A 15,165-nucleotide genomic window follows, 5' to 3' on the forward strand; every position below is an offset into this window, starting at 1 on the left:
AAGCTATCTAAGGATGGTACTATAGAACGCCACCTCAAGGTAGGCCTAGTGGCGCCATCTCTTGGTCAGGCCGGAAACTTATCAATCCACCCTCGTACTCTGACGATGTTGTCGGGTCCAGGATGAGTTGATACGATACGTCCCATATTCCACTGTAATGGTGGAAAATTTTCGTCTTTCAGAAGCACCAATGTTCCGACCGTAATTGCAGCAGAATTAGAACACCATTTAAAGGGCCACCAATAAGGAAGTGACCTGGACTCAAAGGATTAAGATCGTTTGGATCGGATGATAAAGGACTTCAATGTCAATGTTTTAATAGTGACCATTTCTTATCACGCACGGGTTTCTCACTAATTCATTATTGGTGCATTGTATTCTTTTCTCAAGAATAGATAATTGAATGCACAAATTTCACACATGATTTGATTCTTGGTGCATTGTATTCTTTTCACAAGAAAAGATAATTGACTGCACAGAGTTTTGTTAATGCCCGAGAATACTACAAGGACAAGTTGATTGTTACTTAATTGTCACTGTTTTGATATGCACAGTTTTTTTATTTTTTATCACGCACAGCTTTGTCACAAACGCGATAAAAATCCGGATTCGAAGGACCATTTAATGTTTCATCGTGGATCAACATTTTTTATAATTTAACTTCATGGTGGGTGATAGAAATAATTCGAACTGAAATTTGAGAAAGTAGATCAGTGTTTATTTTATCACAAAAATCAGTATAATGGTGGGTTCGGTAGTTAGTATTCAACTGGTCTCTTCTCAAAAACAAGATGTCTTGGAGGTGAAAATTTCGACTGCGTAAGTGGGGAGACATAGAATGTGGGGGTACTCATTGAATTTGATTTGATCGTCACGTAGACCTGGGTACATCTTTGGGGGATGAGGAAATAGAAAATTGGTGGAAATCTATATGGGCCTTAAGAATTCTAAACTTTATGACGAAGGTCTGATTAAAGGATGGTACAATCTTTCAGAGTTTAGGGCAGCAGTTGTTTACACGACGTGAAATTTAAGCTTTCTTAGGGATTAGCCAAGAGGGATTAAATTATTGTCCCTAAGGTTTACAGTGTTTGTAAGAATCTATTGAACGACCAAATGCCACTCTTGGAAAAATAAATGAAGTTTCATCTTAAAATAAATTCGAAAGTTACGAAGTAAGACTAAGTGTGTATGCTTCTATGGCATATGTGAAGGTCAATAGTTCTGGATTATTAATTACTATTTTAATCTGTTTTTCTGTGTATTAATTTGAAATAGCTTATTCGTTTTTTCATTCATTTCGAGATAATAGTATTTTAAATATTTGGTACATGCTTTACATATAATTTCCTTTAATACTCTTCGAAAATTATACAAATAAGAATTTTGTCTGAGTGACTGTTTTCTTGGAAAACCTGAGTTTTTTAAAACTGATAATGATTTTGCAATAAATTTATTCTCTATAATTGTTATTAATTTTTTTTATAATATTTACTAATTGCATATAAAATATGATACTTTTTTCGACTGTTTGTTTATGCAAATAACTACAAATAAAACACAGTATTAAACATAGCATTTACTTTTGTACAATTTAATCACGTTCTACTTTGACACTTTGACAGAATTATGAATAAGAAGTATCACACGAGTCAGAGCATTTACAATAGTATATTGCATCACAAGTAGGGTTAGGAGCGTGAAGACATGTGAAACCCTGCGAGCGATGTAAGATGTTTAATTCAAAACTACCATATGTAATGAGCCTATGGAGCTCCCTGAAAAGTAGGCGTGCGAAAGTCCTTTACCGAAATCATGTGAGAATGTCCTATGAAGTGAATTTTTTTTTAATGATGATAATTACCGATCGAACATTCTTCTGTTTTGTTTTCTCCCTCTGTCAAATTCCTCGAAGGCCAACTTATATTTATGCTTAGATTTTTCGGATACTAAATCTTGTTTGGCTTCTTTCACTTCGCCATTTATGTTGAGGGGTGAGATTTGTGTTGTTTTCTGAATCATTTGGAGTTTAAGAAGCATCACAATTATAACGCTTTGCGACGTAATTGCCAGTGGCGGCGTAGCATGCATTGGCGCCCGGGCGGTTTTTCATTAATCGTAAGTACGATTTTATAAACTTTAATTATGAAAAGCTTCTTTCACACGAAGCGACCGAAACACAGATAGTTTGAAGAAATCTTTGACCCAGCTCTAGATTTGGAACAGACTCATAATAGCCCCATTTTACAATAAATCTCAGAAGTTCCAAGGTAGTTCACCGGACTTCTTCTTGGGAATAAATTCTGGCGGTTTCCAAATGGCGCCACAGTCGTAAAATCTCCAAAATAATGTCCTCTGCAGAAAATTCATCATAGATTCTTGTCAGGTTTGGAGCTATACCACGAAGTTCTTCTGTCGACGTAAGCAGAGTTTTAGGTTCAAAAACACCAAATGTTATGAGAATGTCATCCATTTCCCTATAACGATGGTCTAGTTCTTTGTAAAATCTATCAAGACATTATAACATGTCTCTCTGCAGCTCTTCTGGCAATGTTAGTCCAGCGTCTTGTGCAATTCCTCCTGGCATATTTTTTCGGAATTTTCTCCTTCCCCTTCTTTTAATCAAAATATCCAAGTCCTCACACTTTTAAGTTGCGTTGGAAATAGCTCTTTCCACTATTTTGATACGCTGGCTTTAAACAAAAGTTTTTAGGGCTTTAATGTTTATCACAGACTTTTTCAGCTATAGACCAGGTATTTGTATATACTTTTTTGTCTGGTTAACTTCTTCTAGGACCTTAAACCAAAAAGATCTTATATCAAAGTTTTCTCTGCTGATGCTGGGATCACACATCTCTTCCAGTGTTAATACGCGTTTCTGAAAATGATTCTTCAGTGGCTTAAGAGCGTCGCCATGAGCACTGCATCTTGTCTCTACTAGTTTTTTTTACCGATACGACTACACTCATCATTGCAATTTCCCATCGATGTGTGCATGATGAAAAGAACATGTAAACTCTTTCTACTGTTCAGAAAAAATTTAAACTTGAACTAACGCATCCAAAAGAGTCCACTTCACATAGATTTAGTGAATGATTATCCAAGGTGTAAACAACGTTTTATGATCATGTTCTTTGATTTTTGCTTGTACACCACCATGAACACCTGCCATGATAGCAACGTTATCATATCCTTGAGCCTAACATAGATGTATATCCAAGTTATCACTCTCCAGCTGCGTGCGGATATTTTCAGTAAGTTCGACTGCAGTCTTTCCAGCTATAGGGAAGAAACCTTTCACCTCTTTCTACAAAAGACTAATAAACTCATTTTGAATGCCTTTGGAAAATAAGAATCTACGCGTTTCCGTTTTGTACGGCGATAGCATATTCAATTCTCAGCATATATTCTTTTGACACTGGGTCATATTTCAACAATAGATTAACTAATTCTAAGAAATTCCCTTTATTTTCTGATGAAACACCCTCTCTATGTTCTCTAAAAGGAAGCTTTTTGCGTGATAGGAAAAGCATAAAATCTAAAAGGCTACTCAAAATATCACGCCACTTATTTTTTCTTTGATCAAGGATGTTCGTGGTCGATGGTTTTTTTGCAGCTTCTATCCATTTTCCAAGATTTTCCATTTTTTAAAACAGGAGAGATGGTTCTCAAAGACTGGAACCACAAACGTGAACAGAATGGGGGTATTCAGCACCAAAAACACAGACTGGTGAGTAGAGTCATATGGCAAGGGTGCGAGAGGCGGCATATCTGGCTTCAAGATTTTTATCTAAGGTCGGATGAAAATGCAGAATCTGATAAGCAATCAAGAGTTGCACCGAGTGGAACAATATGAGCTGGCATACTGGACATTCCAAGAGATCAAGAAAAAATTTGGTCCTATGGCAATAGACGTTTTTGCATCAAGGGCAAATGCTAAGTGTCAAAAATTTATATCGTGGCATAGGGACCCATACTTTGAGTAGTAGTAGATGCTTTCACAATTAATTAGTTCAGTCATTTTTTCTACGCTTTCCTACCTTTTTCCATATTACTAAAAGGCTTACAAAAAATTCAAGTAGATAAAGCGGAGGGGGTTGTGGTTGCGCCGCTTTGGCCAACCCAACCCTGGTATACGATTTTTATCACTTTGCTGGTAACCGAGCCCGCAATATTTAGACCTCTTTTGAGTCTTTTGACATGTCCTTATATACACACCCGCTGTGGGCGACACTTTCCCTGGTAGCGGGACGACCGTCAGGCATGCGTTCAAAGCAAGAGGAGCAACTGACGAGGCTGCAACGATAATGCTGACATCCATCTCCGAAGGAACAATAAAAGAATATAACAAAGCCATAAAAACATGGTGTAAATTATGCCAATCAAAAGAAGTTTCATTGTTCAAAAATTCAAGAAAAATTGATCTCTCATTTCTCATAAAAGTTTTTGGAAGTACAAAATCTTGCAGCACTTCAAACAATTATAGAAAAGCATTGTCCCTTCTGGTAGATAATGATCTTGGAAAAGATACGGCTGTATCAAGATTTTTTTAAAGAAGTTACAGTTTTGAAGCCAGAAAATCCCAGGTATTCATCTGCATGGGACCCGGAGCCAGTTCTGGGGCTTTTGTCACAATCAGACTATAATGGAAATCTTTCTCTGGACAGACTCTCTAAAAAAGTAGCCACACTTTTGGCATTAGTAACGGCTTAGCGTGCTCAAACACTCGCGAAAATAAAGCTAAATAATATACACACAGCTAAAAAATTAATACAAATCAAAATAACATACAGAATAAAATTTTCAGGTCGCAACACAAACCAACCTGTGCTTAACATTCCGTGCTTCAAGGAGAACCCACAGCTGTGTGTACATTCAGTACTGCAAACTTACATTCAAAGAAGTCTGCATTTCGAAAAGAAAATATAAGAAAATTATTCTTAATTTTTAAAAACCCTTATCACAAGGCAACCTCACAATCCATAAGGCTTTGGATCAAGGAAAGCATGGAGGAAAGCTGTATCGACTCGAACATAGTTAAGATTCATAGTAAAAGGCATGCGTCTACATCTGCCGCAACTCGTAGAGGACCTATCATAGAGGTAATTCGACAAGCAGCAGGCTGCTCCAGAAATTCGACAGTCTTTGCTCAATTTTACAATCGTCCCATTTCCCAAAAAATGGTTTCGCTTCTGCAGTTCTTCTAGGTAGCGGATAATATGTAATCTACAATAATGAGTTAAGTCTGGTATAAAAATAAAATCTGAGATTTTATGAAAAAATCTCCACGATCTTTTGCTTTAAACAGGATTTCGCCGGGAGCGGGTGCTAATCTGGAAAATTGCACACGCTTCCAGCGAAATCGCGGTAAAATTTCAGCCGCAACCACGTCTCACGACCATGAGATAGGTGGTTATAGTCTGTAAAGAAATCAATACGACGATCCAGCAAAAGCCTCGTGCACCCTAAGAGCACGGATCGAAAGCTTTCCGATAATCAATCCAGGCCATCAAAAGATCACGCTGGTAGAATGCTACATCTTTGCAGACACATCTATCGATGAGCAGGTTCTCCTGACATCCGGCGACGCCTTTCTTTGAGCCTCGTTGTTCATACATTTCTTGCCACACAGGTTCAATTGCCCGAACAATCCTATCATTTAGGATAGTTCTGAATATCTTATAAACTGTGTTCAGACAAGTTATTCGCCAGTAATTCTTCGAGTTTTGATACAATCTGGTCCCGGTGCGGAATAGTTCTTCATCCCTCTTAATACTTTTTTCACCTCCTCGGTAGTGATAGGTGGGCATTCTTTATCAGGTGTTATGAGGGCAACACATAACTCCTTGAAGCTATTTATATTTTCTGAGTCTTCGTCCAGTCTATGCTGAACTTCGTAGACTTCTCTCCAAAATACTTCGACCTCCTCTGGTTTGGGTGGGTGTTCGGCAGTAACTGGAGGATCTTGGAAGAGTGGAGATGGGTCCGAGAGAAACTGTTGATTTTCTCTGACCCACCTCTCCCTCCGCTCTAGACTTCTCTTCGCGTCAGATGGTATACGTATTTTCTCAACAAAATGCTGCCTGATGGTCAGCAGCTTTGACTTGTTAAGTGTGTGATAACGGGTCCGGAGTTCGTGCGCGAACTTTCGAACCTTGGCGGTAAACTTCCTGGCAGATGTAGTGTAGTCAATCACACACTGAATGCGGGATGCGCATTGTCTTGTCCAGCCTATCTTTATGGCAAGTTGATGCATTCGCCTTTTGGTCTTATGATCAACCGTTGGTTTTGTTTTACGGTTCGCATCGGCCGAAGCTCTCGCTGCATTATTCACCGTTCTAAACACCTCACCCTTGGGTGGTTTATTTGCTTGGGGGTTTATTCCTTCGGGACCACCCCTGGATAATTGTCTGCGACTGCCTATTTATTTTTGTAACCATATTCAGCAGAAACCCTTGGTACAGGGACCCTCTATCCGCAACCCGAGGAGGTATATTTGCTGAAAAAAAGAGTGACACCAAAGTAAGCCTTTTTTTGGACCTCCCTAGTGACCTGGAGAAAAATATAAAAATATGTTATATGTATCAAATTGCTTGTCGTTGAAAACCAAAATAGCATCGCTTCTGGGTTTTTAATTAAAAAAAATCACCCCTATTTAACTCTTGAGAAGATTCCAAAAAATTACAAAATAGAAAATACCACTAATTATAAAATCATTTTTCACATCAACCCCTTAACAATCGAGAAAATAGTGATTTTACTTTTGTAAGGTTTATTTTGTAGAAAAAATTTTTTTTTTGTTGTCTTCTCAATCCTCACTTTAGTGTTGAATGACTTGAAAAATATGTTTGTTCTTTCTTTCAGGCGGAAATATGGAGTGTGTTCATTGCAATTTTGAGAAAAAGCGTCCGAAATCTACAAGCATGTACAGATGTCAGTCTCATCGAACACGTTTTGCATCGCTTATCGCTTGCAGAAACCGTCGTTGCAGGTAACTTACAAAATATCAACATACATATATATGGGCGATTTTTTAATCAATTTCAATTTGTAACGGTATCGTCAAATAGGGCGATTTCAAATATGTGGGGTAAATTCGGACGTTCCTAAATTGTTCTTATAAATTACTTTGGGTGGTTTTCAACATAATTGGAATCAGCTTCAGCCTTAACTTGTTTTAGATTCTGGTTAAAACCACCTTCAGTAATTCAGAGTATCAGTTTAGGAATACCCGAATTTACCCTACATGTCTGAAATGTCCCTGTTTGATTAGTATTAGCCGTAGGACCTTTTTTGTTATACAGGGTGTCCAAAAAGTGTCGGGACAGACAAATAATTTCTTAGGTACCATTCTTTTGGAGAAGCTTGAAGTCATTCTTGAAATAACATTCAACGAGGAATCCAGTGGTGACCTTAGTTTTCACCTTGATCATGACCTTCATGGTTATTTCAAGGTCACCTTCATTTTTTAAATGGAATGACCTCTTTTTGACTTTGCCAATACTAAAAGCGGAAAATTTCACGTTAAAATGTGTCGTCAGGTCATAGGTAAGGCGTGACCTTGATGGACGTATCAAGGTTATTCAAACTTCAATATGGTCTGAACATCTTTTCGCAAGCTAGCTTGTGAAAATCATCCTCTTACTCTACTTACTTACTTACTTAAACAATGTACATTAAATAGTGAAAATCGAGAGACTTTGATATGACCATCAAAATTACACCTGACCTATGGCCTCTATCACGTCTCGAGCAAAAGCCGGGGTAGTTTGGAAAAGAATGAGCAAGAGAGAGACCAGTGCGCTGATTATGTCAGTTTCAGTGTATAAATGAGTGAGAGATAGTTTAAGTATCATATGATTTATTAGAAAGAATAAGAACAGAATTAACATTTACGTAAAATAAACTTACATGTACCTTTCTTCGATTGAAAGGGCGAAAGAAAGTTGTTTTGTCGATTGGATCTCGGTTTTCTATTGTAGGGCAGCGACTAAACCCTATCGGATGTTTGTATAAATTTATTGTTAAATAAATTCAAGGATGAGTCGTTTCATGAACGTTAGCCGGCGGACTTTATTCGGAAAATACTCTACTACGACCGAAAGTCTTAGACAGTATCACTACTTGAACGGCAAAGACATTAATAGAAACATTTCTGGGGTTTATATAGAAAAAGCTTCTTTAAAGCGCTTCCTCAGGCTTTAAAATTAGTCCGTGTATTACTCTGACAAGTTTTTCTCCTACGATTATTAATTGTATGATTTTATCTTTCAACCACAGACTATATATACCTAAATGTATAACCTTCCAGAGCGTTTTTTTCAAAAATGGCCTGGTTCTTGTTTTATTGCAATTAATTGAAAATTGATGCATTTTCTGCGCCTGGGAAGTAGCAAAGCGCCATCATGAGTGTACTCATGGTGAACATAGTTCTCGGGGCCTCTGGCTGGATATGATACAGCGGATGGACTAGTCCAGCGATTCCCAAACTAGTGCCTCCAGCCGATGAGGCTTCTGCCGGTAGGGGGATGCCACCCCGGGCCGGGCAGCCTCCGAGCGGGAAGCCAACCCGGGCCCAGCCACCCGGCAGCCCCCCCCCCCCGCTTTCAGGACCCTTTCATTGTCATGAGATTTAAGGCTGTTTCAATAACTAAAATCCTAAAGATATGGCTCAATTTAATTCTAATTATCTGAATAATTTTTCTGATGTAATTCTAATAAAATGAAGAAAAAGTTGATGAAAATCGGTTAACATTTCGAGTAATTAAGCATATCGCTAAGAACACGCCAAACTACAAAAACTATCAAACCGATTGTTATCAACTTTCTTTTCATTTGCTTAAAATTAGATTAGGAAATTGATTCAACTAATTAAAATTAAATTTATTAACATATTTACACATTTTAATTTACTCAATCGGTTCTAATTCTCTCGCGTGAGGCGTGGTGCGTCGAGCAGTGTAGCAGTCAAGTGTCCTCTCTTGGTGGCAGGGTATTGTGAAAAAATGTGAGGGTGGCGGCCCAGCCGCTCCCCAGAAAGTGCATAAAAAGTTTGGGAACCGCTGGTCTAGTCCAGCCATTCCCAAACTAGTGCCGCCAGCCGATGAGGCTGCCACTGGCAGCGGGATGCCACCCCGGGCCGGGCAGCCCCCGAGGGGGAAGCCAGTGTGGACCCAGCCACTCGGTAGCCCCCCCCCCCCGTTATGAGGACCCTTTCATTGTCATGAGATTTAAGGGTGTTTCAATAACTGAAATCCTAAAGATATGGCTCAATTTATTTCTAATTATCTGAATAATTTTTGTGATATAATTTTAATAAAATGAAGAAAAAGTTGATGAAAATCGGTTAAAATTTCGAGTAATTAAGCATATCGTTAAGAACACGCAAAATTACAAGAACTGTAAACTGGCATTGAAGATATTAACCGATTTTGATCAACTTTCTTTTCATTTGCCTAAAATCAGATTAAGGAATTGATTCGACTAATGAAAATTTAATTTATTAACATATTAACACATTTTAATTTTTCTCAACCGGTTCTAATTCTCTCGCGTGAAGTATGGTGTGTCAAGCAGTGAAGCAATCAAGTGTCCCCCCTTGGCGGCAGTGTATTGTGAAAAAAAGTGAGGGTGGCGGCCCTGCCGCTCCCCAGACAGTGCATAAAAATTTTGGGAATCGCCCCTGTCATGTGCCTGTCATGCCGCACTCAACTTTCCTATTGTGAGAGATTACAGTCGGTTTAAAGAAATTAGAAATTAGCAAATATTAAGGAATTTAATTTTAATATTCTGCATTATGTTCATTACATAACGATGAGACGATTTAAAAAAAGAAGAAAATCGGTTAATCCGTTCAATTTCTGGATGCACCTTTTTTCTCTCTTCTCCTGTGACGGTCTAAGCACTTCAATTATAAACAAACAAATAATTTCAATATCTGTTATGGATCCATAAATCCATGCAGTACTTTTTTCAAGAAAACAAGAGATGAGTTTTACAGCCTTGCCGTAGCAAAGGTAAACTTACCACTGCCGCAGCCCTCGGGGATGCAGGGTGGGTCCCATTCCAGGACGACTTCCCTTACTTAGTCTCACATACAAAAGAGTCTATTTTAGGAAAACCACATTCCTTTTACGAAACCTGTTACACCTCCAACGCTAGATTGTTCTTACTCGTGGAAGAACTTAGTTTTTACGCCTTAGCTTGACCATTCGATTTTCTACTAATGGTTCGGTGGATGTTATATTGGAATCAATTCCTGATACAGAAGGTGCGGAAGGTACGTACGTGACTAGGTGTGGCGGTGTTACATTATTAGTTACGTTATTCGTAGTGCAGCATATTTTTACACACACGTTAGGCATACATCTTTTTATTAATTGCACTATACCGCATTTATATAAAACAAAGAAAATACTAGTTATAACTGAGAGATAGCTTAGATAGGTGAACGTATCATGCGCTTTTTCGGTCCAAGATCGAGTACGTCTATCGGTCTTGATTCTATTCAGCGAATTTTCTATTTCATCTAGTGTTTTACTAGAATCAGTTAAAGTTTCAGGACTAATTTGTTTTTGCAATGGAAACAGATGATCTTTCAAAAGATTGAGCTCAGCTAAAGAAAATGGTATTGTTATATTCTTCCTGTAGCTAGTGTGTTTAGAAAATTTTAATGTTTTCTTTAATTTAATTATAATAGACTCGGAGTTAAGAAAGCAGTTTTCGCTTGATCGGATTAGATTCGCCTCGCGAATGACAACTTCTTTATTTTCGCCGGGACAGTTAACACTTAACGAAAGTTCGTTTTCGGGTATTAAAATGTAACCCTGATTACTAGCCAAAGTTATGTATGTTAACAATTCAATTTTGAACGGAGATACCTGGCACATCTTGTAATCCAATGTTTTGATACTGGCTCTAATGATTTGATTTTCGCATGTGTGCATTTCTGAGATGAGGTAAGTTGGTTGTAGCCGTTGACAAATTTTAATTTTGTCGTAGTTCTTACAGTCTTTTAACAACTTCTTATCAGTTGGTACGTAAACAGTTTTTTCTTCGTTAATTGGTATGTACTCATCTCGGGGATCGGTGCTACAAAGTTAAGACCCCTTTTTGTGGAATAGGAATTAAATATTGGACTTGAAATTGATCGACTTCTAGTACAGGTATTTTGGTGGAATATAGTAATTTACCGTCGAATACCATAAAATTCAAATTCTTGAAGTTCAACAATCTAAATTCGTGGTGTTAACAATTGCGGATGAATGATACTATGCTTGCCATCATTGATAGCATCGATTATTAAATTTACATTTTCACTTAATTAATCTAGAATCATAGTACACACATTGATTTGATTTGCTATGAATAAATTTTGAGTGTTATTATTAATTTGATCTTTCATCTTATGGAAAATGTAACTGTTTTGTTTACTATGTTCCATCATTACGTCAAGTCTGTATGAAGCTGAGTTTAATAAGGTTTTGGTTATCCTTTTTTGATTGGAAATGCTGCTCGCAAAGATTTTATTATCTTTGTACAATTTATCAGTTTCTGAATTGATGTAGTCCAAGTCACTCTCGCTCAATGTGCCGAACAATGTTTTAGAAATGGTGCCTGCTGCGTTTATTAGTCCGCGTTTTTGTCTGTTGATTCCTAACACTTTATCTAATAAATATCTTTGCGTTTATAATCTATTAATTCTACCGCCTAACATATTTAGTTTAAATTTTTCGCTACAATCTGTTTCGTACATCGAAGAAGTTGTCTGATACAACTTACGCAGTTGGAGAAACCGGAGTTCATTTTCGGATGTATCGATGGATGTGTATAAATGCCAAGTTGTGTGGTACAGTCTTGCCGGGACAAGGTTATAAGGTATAATTTCAGTCGTTTATCATGCACGATATATTTTTGTATCTCGCAAAGGATTTCATAATTAGTTTCGCCTATTCTCCTGACAATAGTGTAAGGGCCTAACCATTCTCTTTCCAGTTCGGTGTCTTTACTATCGTTGTGTAAGAGAACAGAATCGCCGGGTTCGAATATAGGGTTGGTGCGTACAATTTTAGCGTCTTGTTGACGTTTCAGACGCTTCTGCGTCTTTCTCATAGCAGATTTCCCTTTTTCGAGATACCCTTCGTGACGCCTCTTCCACATATCTAATATTTCCTGATATGTTAATGAGCTCGTGGTAGCTAGGGTAGACGGTAAGTTGGCTTTTCTGCCGAAGGTCATCTCAAACGGTGTCAGGCCTGTGCTCTCGTGGACAGCTGTATTGACAGATAAGCATACTAGATTTAGATTCTGATCCCATTCAGTTTCATTATCTGACGTGTATGTTTTTAGTAGTTCCTTAATTGGGTTCTCTCAAGGGCTCCATCGCTTTGTGGATGGAAAGCTGTGGCCCTAATGTGCTTGATTCTGAATAAATTCTCTAACTTTTGGACAAGTTCTGATATGAAATTCGCATCTTGATCTGTGAGCATGTGTTTTGGGGCAGAGAAAATGTAGATGTAGTGATCCAGTAAATTAGTCAGTATAGTCTCGTTCGTTGTCTCCTTTAAGGGAATCAGGATAATATATTTAGTGAGGACGTCCTGGATGGATAGGATGTACTTATTTCCGCATTGCGTTACGCCCAGTGGTCCAACTATATCCATGGCGATTTTCTCGTTTAGTTCCGTCGGTATTTCTGGAATTACTGCTTCTACTTTGGGTCGGATTCGGTTCAGTTTTTCCTGTTGGCAAGTTCGACATTTCTTAATAAAGTCAATTCCATCCTTTTCCATGTCCTCCCAAGAAGTTTGTTCACGTAACCTTTGGGTGGTTTTGTTCTCGCCAAAGTGGCCGGTCGCTAAGTTTCCGTGTGCTTCTCTTAGTAGATCTTGTTTTTCTTGCTCCTTTAATAGTTTGTCAGGTCGCTCACAGAGGAAAAACTCATGTTCGGTAAATTTTGTTTGCAGAAGGAAATTCAACATATCTCGAATGCGTACCCTCTCGATATTAGGGATTAGCGGATCTTTCATGTGAAACTTCGCCAGCTACGGGTTTGATTTTCAGCTTGCCCGGCCTGCGATCCATTTTCCGAGAAGAGTATTCTTTGAAAATTTCCTTTTCGTCTTTTGGTTCGTGGATTCTTAACCTTGTTGCGATGGGTTCATTAACTTGATTCACTGGTTCTCCCTCTACAAGTGCTTCTTGGTTAGAGTAAATCTCCTCAGTTTCTGAGTCATTATTGTCGGTAATGGTCTCATCATCAGAGTCTGGGTTATTCTCTTCAGCATTATCTTCTGTGTTTGCAGTTAAATTTTCTGAAATATTTTCCAGTTGCTTGATTGGATGCATTCGGGAGAGTGCATCAGCGGCGGTATTGTCCTTGCCTTTCTTGTACTCAATCACGTACATATATCCTTCAAGGTGTAGTCTCCAGCTTAGCAACCTTGATGAAGGATCTTTCAAATTGAAGAGCTACTTCAAGGCTTGATGATCCGTCTGTATTATAAACTTTCGTCCCAATAAATATTGCCGTCGTCGTCTGATTGCCCAAACAATCGCTAGAAGTTCCTTCTCTGTAGTTGTATAGATTAACTCTGGTGCGCTTAATGTTCTTGAAATATAACAAACGGGGTGTCATTTTTGAGATAAAATTGCTCCTAAACCTACATTGCTAGCATCTGTGGTCAATGTAAATGTTTCATTGTAATCTGGATATTTTAATACGGGGGAGGAGCAAAGACAGTCTTTTAATTCTAGAAAGCTTTTCGCACAGGCTAAAGTCCACTCGAAATGTTGATCCTTTTTTGTCAGTTCTGTCAATGGTTTTGCTATAGTTGAATAGTTTTTTTTATAAATTTACTATAATATCCGGATAATCCTAAGAAGGACATTACTTCCTTTCTGTTTATTGGTCTTTTAAAATTATTAACCGCTGACACTCAAGAACTCACAATTATCTAGCTGCAGTTTTAACCCCATCGCACGTAGACGTTCAAACAATGTGACTACGTTTTCGTTGTGTTCTTGTGTTGTTTTTCCTAACACGACAATGTCATCCAGGTAAACAAAGCAAATTTTCCCGAATAGAGCTCTTAGTGCCGTATCCATCATTTTTTGGAATGTGGCCGGGACGTTCTTTAGACCGAAAGGCATACGGTTAAAATGGAAATGTCCCGCAAGTGTAGAAAAGGCAGTGTACTTTTTGGAATCATCTTCCATTTGAATTTGATGAAAACCGGAACTCAGACCGAATGCTGAAAAGAATTTGGCTTTTCCCAGATGGTCGAGGATTTCGTCGATTACCGAAAGTGGATACGCGTCTTGATCGGTTTTCTCGTTCAACTTACTGAAGTCGACGACTAGTCTCCACTTAGTCTTTCCTGAGGCGTCTCGCTTCTTTGGGACCACCCAGAGGGCAGAGTTAAACGGTGAGTTTGATTCTTCTACTATCTTTTTGTAAGCATTTCGTTAACTTGATTGAAGATTTCTTCACGATGACATTCTGGATGTCGAGGCTGACGTAAGTTTATTATTTTTTCATCTTTGAGCACAATTTTATGAGAAGCTAAACTTGTACATGGAAGAGAATCACCCGGTAGTGAAAGAATGTCGTGATAAGACGTGGTAATTTTTTCAATCACTTCTCTGTGTGATTCTTCCATGTGTTGTAACCGTAGATTTTCCTGTAGTAATTTTAACCTCGCTCTAAGTTCCTCCATAGTGATATAATTAATCCGTTCTTTCCGTTCTGGAAGTGAGCTGATAATTTTAAATTTTATGTCATCGTCTGACAATCGTATCTCTTTTTCAGTTTCGTTGCTGATAGGAATGATAATCTGTGAGTTTTCAATTCGATAAATGAAATCAGGAACGTGAAAGTTATTTTCTATAAGTACATGTCCTTGTTTTCTACCTGTTTCTATTGTGATCATTCTTACAGAATTTCTCGGTATGACTATTCCGTCGGTTTCCAGTGGGTGTATTTTATCATCGAGCTGAAGAGTCTTGTTGGATAAATTAAATTTGTAAGAATATAAAAATGGGACTCCTATGATTCCATCTTCTGGTAACGGAAAGTTGTTAGGAATGATTATGAAGTTATGTTCCTTGCCCTGAAATTTAAGTACGGTTACTTCCTCGGTTTGGTGTTTATCGTTTCCCATAGAA

The 15,165-nt window shown here is 38.1% G+C and overlaps 1 protein-coding gene across 1 annotated transcript in view; it reads left to right on the forward strand.

Moving 5' to 3' along the window:
* The window catches only part of LOC117172865 (neurobeachin-like), an 825,867-nt gene that overhangs the window by 517,818 nt on the left and 292,884 nt on the right, over positions 1-15,165 (forward strand). Inside the window, exon 3 of the mRNA XM_033361129.1 lies at positions 6,865-6,991. Coding sequence (XP_033217020.1) covers positions 6,865-6,991 — 127 coding nt within the window. The remainder of the gene's footprint in view (positions 1-6,864; positions 6,992-15,165) is intronic.

Source organism: Belonocnema kinseyi, chromosome 5, assembly GCF_010883055.1.
Source record: "Belonocnema kinseyi isolate 2016_QV_RU_SX_M_011 chromosome 5, B_treatae_v1, whole genome shotgun sequence".
Lineage (NCBI taxonomy): Eukaryota > Metazoa > Arthropoda > Insecta > Hymenoptera > Cynipidae > Belonocnema > Belonocnema kinseyi.